We start from the raw sequence: 12,052 nt of genomic DNA on the forward strand, positions 1-12,052 counted from the left end.
TTTTTTCTGTGCACATCTGTACCTGCACGTCAGCTGGCATCACTTTGAGGGCTTACATCCTTTGTCCAAGAATTTAATTTCCTGCAATTTCTGAAAGGGGCAAAATTCCACTGTATAAAAGAATTGTGCAGGCCAAAACTTGTGGGACTTTCACCTAACTCTTAAATTTAGCTCTTGCGTGCTCTTTGCAGGAGATATAGGCCATTTACTCAGAGTGTGGCTTATATTTCTGGAGTAATATCTGGCATGGTGTGTATTACTTTAAACTAACGGGCTGCTGATTGAGTTCCAGTATGCATTTTATTCTAAGACAGCAATGTGTATGCTGACAGCACTGCAGTAGTACATCTCGCTAGTGTAATGCTGAAGTGCCATTCATTCACAGCTTTGCCAAAGGCTGGTATAAAACCTAGTGTTCTTTTTATTGATTACATACATATACCTGACCAATTTATTGGTGCAGTCAGCCAGGCAATGGAATTTTCAAAGGAGATACACGCATAAAAGCATATTTCATAGCAATTTTCCAAAGCCCATTTACGCGCTTGAAAACTTTTAAAAGTTCAGCTATATGGAGTGAATTTTCAGAAGAGCTGCGTATGTGAAAGTAGCAATTTTCAAAAGCCCATCTACGTGCATAAATCGTTTTGAAAAATTGTCTCCATGGCATTTCAAAATGGGAGCAGGCCTACCATTGGTTAACAGAAACAGATAACAACATCTGATTGGCTATACACCTGTGTTTATTCATTTAAAAGAAACTGATCCCAATCTTCTAATTTTTCATACATATATATGATTTTTTGAAGCCAAAAAGATGTGGGGGCTTTGTAAAGAGACAGTGGTCATTTACTTGTATTCTAAAATTGTTTCCCATTATTTAAAAAGTGGCTCAATGTGCAGCATTTCCTGTTTTAATGATTTTGACTGTGTTCTTTTCCAGTGATCTCTAACCATCGGGCATGGAGTGTGTATATATTATTGTGATATATTTTTTACCTTTTTAATTTGTGTACAAACAAAAACAGTAATATATTGATCTTTTTATACTGGATGCCGTCACATTTGGACTTTTAATGATACTTAAGTTTCCAAATCCACGAGAAGTTGAATATGTGCCTTCTGGACTGTTAACCAGCATGCAGAGTGGATGCGAGTTCTACGCCAAAACTGCTGCTTAATTGGACTAACAAAATCATAATTAACATACTTTTGCAATAATTCCTTTTGTTGGAAGAGTTATTTTGTGCTGCTTGGAGAAAAAAACCCATCATCTGGTTTGAACTGCCCTTCTCAACCTGACATTCACTATGCATTTTTATCCCCCGAAAAATAAAAGGGTGAAAAACCCAAGCGAAAAGGAAAAAAGAAACAAAAAGGGCAAGCGCCCTAGGGAAGACAGAGAACGATGGAGTCTTTGCATCGGCTTGGCGGCCGCGAGCGACAGAGCGGAAGAGAGGGGCAAAACTGTTTTTTTTTTTCTTACCTGGTGCCCCCACTTCACTGTTTACCTGTGGTTCACTAGGCGAAAACTGCCTTGGGCCTGGATGCTAAAATCATAGCTGCTGTCAAAACGTCTCGCAGGTGGAAAGTTTTAGAAGGGTTGCAAGTGCCCTGTCAGGAGTCCCATGTTCATCTCTGCATGATACCCGGGAGTGCTGAGGTTTACTGTGTACGGCGACATGGTCCGAGTTTTCAGGGAGGCGAATGAGATGCTGATTTCGATGCCCTGAGGTCTATTCCAGCCTACCAGCCGGGGTTACTTTTCTGCGTAGGCGGTTGCATAAAATGATTGCACGCTAAAGCCACCGCGCATTAACTGGGAATGTGCAGTGCGGGATAGAAACCCAGAGGACTTCACCGCAATTAGCCATTCATTTTGTTTCGTTAAGTAGCAAGTCCTTCGTTTTTGCCAGTCTTTGGGTGCATGAACGATCTTTTATTAATTGCTGTTAAAACTGAGAACATAACTATTTTCTTTTTCCACTTCTTTTCACTACCGTTTTTCATTCAGAGGAAGTCGGGCTAGAATATTGGGTTCAGTGACAGAAAATAAGTGCTAGCATGAGTTTAAAATCAAAGGTTCAAATAATATTTTCCTGTTTTAGTGACAGAAATGTGGAGCTGGTGCCTCAGTTCATACATCAGTGAAAGCCTATCTAGCCCTGGAGCCAGTTTGTGCGGCTCACGATCCTTTTAACAATTATTTGAAAATAGAGGAGAAATATTTTAATTGTAGGATAGCAGAACTTGGACAGTTTTATCACCACGACAGTCGTGCTGCTTGTCCACCAATACAACACAACCACAGTGGCCTGTTACGGGGCTCCGTGGTTATTTTACAGGACTTGGTCTCTCTTCTCAGTCTCACTCTTTGCTCTTATTGTACCCCCTTGGCAGCACTACATTTTGAAGAGAGATCGTCACAAATATTTTCCTAGCGCAGAGTGGGTATTCCTCACTAATCCTTCACAAGGCTCTGCACAGCAAATTTGGGGGTGTCCCTACCCCATTCCTGTAAGCAGGGCTGCAGCACACCTTGAGGTGGGGAGAGAGAAGACCATTTCTTTGACTGCCCCTTCTGGACAGTATAAACAGAATTAAGTAACTTTTGTGTTACTCTTGTATTTCTTGCATTAGATAATTCATACAGGTGAATTTAGAATTCTTTTTTGACAATGCCTGCTCTATTCCTGGGGTTGTCTAATTTTTATATTTGATGTTCCTATTTCTACGTGAATATTGGTGCCTGGATAATGTATGGATTCCCTATTATCATATGCAAAATTTTAGTAATAATTTTACCAAACAAATTTCCAGTGGGCGCCCTTAATTTATTAGGGAAAGAAACAGAATCACTGGAAAGCAGTCAGATTCATCTTTTTAAGACTTTTTCCCAAATTTGCATGGCTGGACAAACTCCTTACTAAATCAGAAGCCTCTTCATAGCAGAATTATAGTTGTGCCTTTTAATCTTTTCAGAAAGATCATCATTTTTACAAGAAGATCTGCATGTACTGTAGTGTATATACCATTTACTAATCTATGAATAAGAATTAACAAGCATTATTTACTGTGGCAGTGGGGTCTTTTCACCAATAACATGCATTACAGGTTAGTCACTAGACTAAAGGGAGAATATTTTAAACTTTTCACAATAAATCATCTAAAATAATGGTGAAGGAAGCAGAACTTCCGAAAGCTGGCCAAAGAATGTATTATCTTAATTTATTGACATTTATTAAGAACATAAGGTATGCCATACTGGGTCAGACCAAGGGTCCATCAAGCCCAGTATCCTGTTTCCAACAGTGGCCAATCCAAGTCAAAAGTACCTGGCAAGTACCCAACATTAAATAAATCACAAGCTACTATTGCTTATTAATTACCATAATAGCAGTTTATGGATTTTTCCTGTAGGAACTTATCCAAACCCTTTTTAAACCCAGCTACACTAACTGCTGTAACCACATCCTCTGGCAATGAATTCCAGAGCTTAACTATGCATTGCGTGAGAGAGAATTTTCTTTGATTTGTTTTAAATGAGCTACTTCTAACTTCATGGAGTACCCCCTTGTCCGTCCATTATCTGACAGAGTAAATAACCGATTTACATTAACTTGTTCAAGTCCTTTCATGATTTTGTAGACTTCTATCATATCCCCCCTCAGTTGTCTCTTCCCCAGACTGAACAACCCTAACGTCTTTAGCCTTTCCTCAAAGGGCAGCCGGTCCATGCCCCTTATCATTTTGGTCGCCCTTCTCTGGCTGTGAAGAAAAAAAACATTTGTAAATACAGTCCAGGTTTGCAGGTTATATGCAAGGCCACTGGGAAACTAGAAAAATTTGTATGAAAACATCACATTTATTTCAATTCATTTCTTGCTGATCTATTGGAATTTATCCCTTGTTTTCAAATACATGGTGAGGATCTTCCCAGCTGTCCGTCCAGTTTTGGGGAGAAGCAATAAACTGAAGGTTTATGAAATGTGACGAATCTACCAAAGAAAGTAGAGCAACAAAATAGACAAATTGCAGCTTTCTAAATGCTTTTGTATTTCTGCAAATGGAAAAATAGTATTTTTCCATTTTATTGCATCCACAGTTATCCTGTGTTGACAGATTTAATAATGTCTTCAGTCATATTTTGCAAACAAAGGCAATTCTCGTATCAGTTTTAAACTAAGAAAGTCCAAATAGATGTGACAGGATGCATATCACTTCAGCAAATGTATACACACAATTTGGCCGAAACAAAATAACTTGGACCTCAGAAATGTGGAGGCATACATAGGGCATTGTGGGTCAGCCTTTTTTTTATTATTATTATTTCATGGCACACTTTTGAGTCTGCACAACTCAAATCAAATTTTGTAATGACCAGCTAGAAGAGTGACTGGCCTAGGTAAGAAGCGATGGGGCAAGGGTCACATCACCCTTTTAAAGTCCGTGACGAGCCTGTGAGTCCGAAGGGAGGTGGGGTGCTGCTGTTGACTGGAACGCTGTTTTGTCCATTCAGTTTTGGGAAGGAGGCTCTCTCCAGCTGTACAGCACTGTAAGCGTTTAGAGCCATACATGTCTGCTCTTACATGCATGACCAGCTTTTATAGAAACGGTTGGTTTATGTCCACCCACTCAGCTGTAGGAGACTCTGGTGTTGCTTAGCTGTTAATTTCAAAACCTGGGCATCCCAAATTTGAATGCTTCCGCCACTCATGCACCGGACAACTTGGCTAGTTACTTAACCTTCATCCCTGCCATCTGTTCCTTTACTTGCAAAATAGCAGCTACAACTCCACCTTGCTTACGAAGCACTTTCAGATACACTTTATATAAATGTTGGCAAAATAAATCAAAGTGTGACCTTGGAAAAAAATGCAACTAACCCTTGGTACTTTTCCTATATCTCTCCCCTCACCCCCATTCAGCGAGGCTGTTCAATGTTGTATAAATTGTTACCATTTTCCATTGCAAATGTAGCTCAAAGTTTGGTGGCTCTAAATTGCATTACTATCTAGAAATAAACATCAGTCTCCCACCTGAAGGAAAGCCAGTGAATCATTTGTGTGAAATATGTTCAAATTCTGCTATTTTGTAGGATTTTTGAATGTTGTTTTGTATGTAAATGATCAAGTAGTGATGTTGCCAACTGGTCTATTTAAATGTATAGTTGTATATCTTTGAAATATTATGTGTACTAATAAGGCTGATTCGCTTACCAGTTTTAGGACAAATATCCAATGAATCATTCAAGTGGTTTTATAATTCACTGTTTACTGATACCATACACTTTTTTCTTTCTTTTTTTTTACTTATTTTGTGAACATACTAAAAGTACAGGATAGAGCACCAGTCTAAGATTTTCTTCAGATAGAAAAAAATAAACTTATTGTGTATTTTTGTCCCTTGGGTCACTCCTAGCAATAACATTTGTACGGCTGGCAATGATCTGTAGATGCAAAATTATAGATGCATTTTTTTTTTAATCTTAAGAATAAACAGGCACACTGCATTAAAACTGCAGCATGTGCATAGATTAATTTAGCCTTGTGTGATTATAGCTAGTAGACTTGCTCATTTGCATAAATCTGACAGCGATGCTGCTGTACCTCAAAATTGTTTGTGGTGTATAGTGAACTGAAGTGAGCTGATCACTTTACATACTGAAAGGAAAAGGCCTACAGGCAAAGGAAGTCTAGGTTTAAGGCTTGGATGGAATTATTAGAATAATGTAGGGTTTCTTTTTACTAAGATTAAATACGTACATGCCATAGCTGGTGAATAAATTTAATATATAATTTCAACTAGGACATAAAATAGCAGAGACCAATTTGTATATCCTGGCTTGTTGCCTTTTGTGTCTCCCACAAAAGTGCTTAGTACATCTGGCCCACTGTTCTTATTTCATAGTAGAATACTTGTTTAAAAAAAAAAAATTCCATTAAGCTTATTTACCATTTGTGGTAGTGGGGTTTTTTTGGTTGTTTATTTTTACAGTGTACATATTCCTATCATATAGGCCACATGTTTTGGCCAGATATTTGTTTCATCTGTCTGAATGCGGGCTCTCTTGAGCAATAAGTATGTGGATACCTAAGAGAGACTGCGCTACCTAAACCAGCTAGTCACTCTAGCCTATCCAGGCCCTGTTCACTATTATAACTGCTCAAGTTATCCTATATGCATTATTAACTGAGATCCTCGCTGTGTGCGGTGCTTGTTTATGATGTTGGGTATCAAAACAAGTTATAACGCCATGGGCCAGATTCACCAAGGCTTTTCTCTCATTCCTCTGTTTATGGGAAAGGGCTTCGACTGCCTTAAACTTGCAGTGGTAAAACTGTCCTGGAAACCCTTTGTTTTTCATAGTGTGAATGGTGCTGAATTTGTGGATTATCACAGACCTATTTGGCCCCAAACTCTAAATCGTCCTTACTCAACAGCTGTTATACAGCTGTGGGGTCCATCACAAAATATACTTTACTAATTGCTTTGTAAATCTTTTATGTTAAACTTGTGTGTGTCCTGTATGAGACACAAACAACTATCGGTGTTTTATATCTGGTTCATTTTAATTTTTAGGGAACAACTATTTTGAAAGAAATGAAGGTATTCATACAGTATTTCTAAGTGTTTATGAAGGAATTTACTTGCTTCCCTTCTAGCTATTTTAATGGGGAGTGCAGTGTTATCTATATTTTTATATGTTACTGAAATTGTACTACTGTATTTTACTTGATTCTGTAGCAGAAATGGGCTTTTTTATAGATTTGCATAACTGTACAGATGACTGTGTGAATATGTATCAAAAGCTGCAACAACTGTAACTTGCAATCATGAATAAACTTTAAGGTGTACAAATCTGAGTGCATTTTTCATCAATTCCATTTTTTTTTTTAAACTGTCAACCAAGATCAAATCAATCATTCATTGTAAATTCTATTTATTGGCAAAAGCCTGGTGAACAGCTGAGGTCTATGTGATGATACGCTCTTCAGCTTTGAGTGCTTGAAAGAGGGTTCCTGCTAAATATTGTTTAGAAAGCAGAGATTCGGCAGCCAAGCTCAGATTTCTTAAGTTGAAAAGGTCGTTGGTGGTACTGGCCATGTGCATGGAAGATAATGCACCTAATCTAAGTAGACAGATGTTATTGAAAGCACAACATTAGATTTGCAATGTTTCCAATACAAAAATAAATAAATAAAAACAAAATGAGTTTTCCCCATGCACCCACCTTCTGTGGTTATGACATTGCTTGGCCCTGAATAGTTTTGTTTTATAGTCTGGAGAATCACTACTGTGTCTTTCTGCAGTTTGTGTTCATATTTTTTAAATATATAATTTGAAGCTCATTGTAATTTACCTAGGATCAAAACGTTAGTGCTTATGTAAAACTGCAGTTAGTGTCAGATTTGTGTACTATGGTTATGTACTTTTCGGTCTGGGTACTGCTTCAACTGCCGGCCCATTGATTCTAAACCCAGCCTCATATTCACGAGATTGATTTGCATCCATTACTTCCATTGTAGGCAGTGCATGCACATCAATCTCATCCTTATTCATAGTGGATGCCCTGAAAAAAAAAATAGATTAGATGGCTGTGTCCTGAGGACTGGGTTGGGAACCCTTGTGCTTTTGCCTATGATGTATGACATCCAAGTAGTGGAATGAGCTGTGATTTCTATACACAAACCAATAATCTCATTATATACAAAAATGCTTATGCTTATTTTTATAAATCACTATTTCAATGTATTCCAAATTTTTCCATCTTCATCATTTATATAGAGTTATTGCCAAGGGCTATCCCTGTGACTTAGGTCACAGCGCTATGCAGTGCGATGCGCAGGATCTGGGTTTGGAACTTCCATCTATCGGAGTTACATGTGCCACAGAACTGGTGCAGTTGGACCCCAAGGTGAGAGGGAGGGAGGGAGGAGGGTGGCGTGCTACTGTGGTGGCCTCTGCTGGCCAGTATGTGGTATAACACACACCTGGAAAAAAAAATAGATACTGCTAGCACTGGTACAGGTGAATTGTCAAAGGCGTTATGTATGTAAATGTAACATACTATCAATGCTCCCTCCAAGGAAGTGACTAGGTGTGTGCATATTATTTTTCATGTGAGCAACAATGTTTTTTAAACCAACAATTTTTGAGCGCCAGTATTAGGCATTGCATTTCTGTATATAGCATAAAGAAAAATGTGTGAGTGACCATGTAAAACCTGAGTGATGCTGTGAAATGGATGAGCAATGGCTTACACGCTCAGCTTAGAGGGAACTATGCATACTATGGTAGCAATTTTCAAAAGCCACTTAATACAGGTAAAGGGCATTTAAACATGTAAAACCCAGTTTTAAACATATAAATGCTTTTGAAAATCAGACCCTTAGACTTAGAGAGAAGCTAGTGAAAGGCACTTAATGATGAACTCCTTAGGCTATACTAACAGTCGGCTGTCCTGATCAGCAGTTTGAGGTCTGTTTGCTAGTTGGTGGGTCTTTAGCACTATAACAGATAAATGTGTATCATTACTATAGAACACTGTCTGCCTCACTGCATTCATCATTAGTTTTGATGAAGGACAGCAAAGAGCTTATCGGGTATTGTAAGCATTACCTTGTTTCACACAGTAGTGTGTCTGTCCTCTGCCAAAATACCTTGTTCAGTTTGGGAGGGTAGAATACATATGATGATTTATTTAATGATATTTGCTTACTCACCCTGAGGTGCCAGTGTGTGGAACAAAACATACATACAAATAATCAACAAGCAAAATAAATAGGCAATTAACAACAAATTTCAAAAAATGCAAACAGCAATACCCACATGACAGTTAATGAAAATAAATACAAATCAAATTCCTCCCCCACCCCAATACACAATCATCCACAGGAAACAGCAAGATTTTAGTTGTGTGTTGTTTATAATCATACTTTGTAAAATGAAGCATCTCATTTCTATAACAAAAAGCATTACAGAAGTACCATGATGCACCATGAATTAGAAAAATGTTTACACCTTAACGAGCAACGTTCTTTCTAGCCTTCTAGTCCCCAATGCCTTTCTTAAGACAAAAATCCCAAATGTGACCCTGTCCCACACCCCCTGAAAGCCCTTCCTAATTTAGAAACGGAGAACATGACAGCAGATACAGAGCGTACAGCCCATCCACATCTCTTGCTCAGCTTCTCCCTCAGCTCTCCTCTGTTCTCTTGAATTCCAGTACCTTCCTTGTTTCTACCACCTCCACCGAGAGGCCGTTCCATGTGTCCACCCTTTCTGTAAAGAAATATTTAATCCCTTTTCCCCTTAACCCAACCCGCCTCATTCCGGAGCCTTCCTTCTGTTGAAAGAGCCTGCCTTTTGCTATGCTCCATGTGGTACCTAGCAGTCTCGTTTGTGCCAAAGTGGGAGGAAGTGGACAGTGCCATCTCGCCATAATGTCTTGGCTCTTCACGGCCCACCTCCCAGGTCGTTTCTGGTGACAGATGGATGCCTCTGTGTGCCCCCAGATGGGAGTCTGTAACCACCATTACCTTAGGTGCAGTAGTGGCTGAGCCTGCAGCTTTGGGGTTTTAGTGCTGATTCCTCTTCCTCTCGGTTCCACATTTTCCTCCACATCCAGGGCTATGTACTGGTTCTTTACTCTTAGCTCAGGAGAACTGGAGTCAGGTTGTAGAGTGAAGCAGAGGAGGAGCAACTGCTGCCAGATGTGGGGATGTGAAAGGGGGAGGGAGGAAAGAGAAGGGGAAGGGGTACAGAAGGGTTGGAGGCATGGAGGAAGAGGTCATAGCAGAGACTGGAGGAAGTGGGCCATTCCCCCACCCCCAGTCCGCTCACTCAATCACACCTACTCGCTTGCACAGAAAGCCCACTCAATCACGGACTCAAACACTCACCTTCCCCTCACTCATGCACACACACAGCCCATCCAACCTATGCCTATGCCACTACTCCACTGCCTAAGCAACATATTGTACCACAGAATTTCAGATGGGCTTAGGTTGCAAGCCCTCTAGAGGCAGGGAAATTACCCTCCAGGTACCTGAATGTGATCTGTGTTTGCTGAAAAAGTGGAATATAAGTCAAAGTTTTGTCCCTGAAGCAATGGAAGATGTAAGTCACTTCCCAAGCAGCAGTAGAGGAATTTGAATCCTGGTTCCCCTGGTTCCCAACCCACTACTCGGCTACTCCTCCCCTTTCCCCCGGGATTATACTTATTTTCTTTTCCTGCTCATTCTTTTACGTGAAGTCTTTGATTTTTCTCTGGGAAATTTGATTTTTCTCTTTGGGACATGTATACCTCTGATCTTTGTATTTTGCTCAGTGTAGATGAAAATATGTGGTTCCATGCTCCCCTTGTAACTGGGCGCCACGCATCATCATCGCGCAGCAGACCTTGGGGGGTGTGGAGTCCGGGGCATCGGCACGCTACACAGGTGCCCCTCCTCCTTTCCCCTCCTTGCACTGTGCTGGGCCCTCCTGGGACTTATGAATGTGGCGATGATTGGGAGGGGAAGCAAGGGATGCAGGCTGATGACATCTGGGCAGTTAGCCTTTTTGAGGGTGGCCTCATTCCCCATCCTCCCATCCTTGTAACCATACTGTTGGGCAGGTTTGCATCATGGTTATGGCACTGTGCCCCATGCATTCAAATCTCGAGATAGTGTTTTTGCTTAGGCCTGTGGGATACATAACATATTACTAAGTAGTTTGCTATGTATGTTAGTTGCCATTTGTTTATTGTGTGTGTGTGTGTGTATATTTCAGATATTCAGCCTAACAAATGTCTATGTATGTATTGACTCTATTGTCACAGCTGGGGGGGGGGGGAAGGGGTAGGTACCTGAGCTGGGGGCAGTGGATGTGGTGCAGGGGTGCATCAGGGCAAGGACAGCGCTAGGCCCCCTTGCTTGGGGTCAAGGCAAGGGGTCTAGTGGGATGCTGCCCTGCTTGGGACAAGGTGGGCAGCAGTGGCAGGGGCTTGGCTATTACCATCTCAGCTCAGCTATAGGTCATTTAGTGACGATAGCGTTTGGATGAGAAGGGTTCAGCTTTTATTAAACAATTACATGCTCTTGTCTTAATTGCTTTGTGTGTGAGGGTTTTAATATGTTGGTACAGATGGGCAGGCGTGACGCTGTCAGGATAGTGGTGTTGTCATGGCTGCTGGAGTTAATGCTTTTAGGTTTCTATTTGTCCAGTGTTGCACTGCATGGCATAGTCTGGCTTCCTGAGCTTATCATTTCAGTTTTTGTGTCTGCATTTTGTATTTTCTGTTAGAGATCTGTAGCAGTCCATTCTGTGCTCTCTTCCAGTTTGCGGTTCACAATAAGTGATGTGGTGTTCTCTTGGACACCTTGAAATATTGGCAGGACTGTTCCACCTAAAGAATCTTACTAAAAATGTGGTTGCATCCTGTCTTGCTGAGGTGTTAATAGAGATTCTAAATTTCAATGTGAGTGATCAGAGCAGCATTGAAATAGCAGCAGAAAAGGACCCATCCACTCTGCCCCCCCAGGCATATGCTATTGGAGCAGAGAGCAATGTTGGTTGCATCAATAGTATCAAGGCAGTTTACTGTTCCTATAGCCTCACCCTCTCTACCTATCCACTCTCCTCTCTCCTTATTCTCTTCTCTTCTCTTCTCTTATTTATTTATTTATTTATTTAGCATTTTTTATATACTGAGGTATAGCAGAGTTGCCTTCACTCCGGTTTACATACAGAAACAACATGTTACATAGAACGATGTATGAAGATTACAATTTAAAATTAACGAAAGTAAATACAACAGGAGAATGTATAACAAGATAACACAGGATAGAACCCTGAATAGATGTACATATAACTCATGAAGCATTGAAGGGCATCTGTATCATTGTAACAGGGAGATTGAAAAATGGCAGAATATAAAGAATTTTTAAAGTCATTGAGTGCTATCTTTAAAAGATTGGCTGAGAAGCCAGGGTTTTAAGTCTTTTTAAGTCTCTTAGTTTCATTAATTTAATTTAAATAGTTATTTTGTTATAATGTAACTTTCTTC

General features: G+C 40.1%; 1 protein-coding gene across 9 annotated transcripts in view; it reads left to right on the top strand.

Moving 5' to 3' along the window:
• COL23A1 (collagen type XXIII alpha 1 chain) overlaps nt 1-3,361 on the top strand; it is a 381,168-nt gene extending 377,807 nt beyond the window's left edge. For 7 of the 9 annotated variants that reach the window (XM_029583497.1, XM_029583501.1, XM_029583495.1 and 4 more), the window contains one exon: nt 1,340-3,361. In XM_029583497.1, the coding sequence (XP_029439357.1) occupies nt 1,340-1,393 (54 nt within the window). In that variant the 3' untranslated portion in view covers nt 1,394-3,361. Of the gene's footprint in view, nt 1-943 lie in introns of all 9 variants that reach the window. The other 2 variants (XM_029583498.1, XM_029583503.1) reach the window with 1 other exon arrangement.
• Nucleotides 3,362-12,052: the final 8,691 nt, after the last annotated feature.

This window comes from Rhinatrema bivittatum, chromosome 18, assembly GCF_901001135.1.
Source record: "Rhinatrema bivittatum chromosome 18, aRhiBiv1.1, whole genome shotgun sequence".
NCBI classification, from domain to species: Eukaryota; Metazoa; Chordata; class Amphibia; order Gymnophiona; family Rhinatrematidae; genus Rhinatrema; species Rhinatrema bivittatum.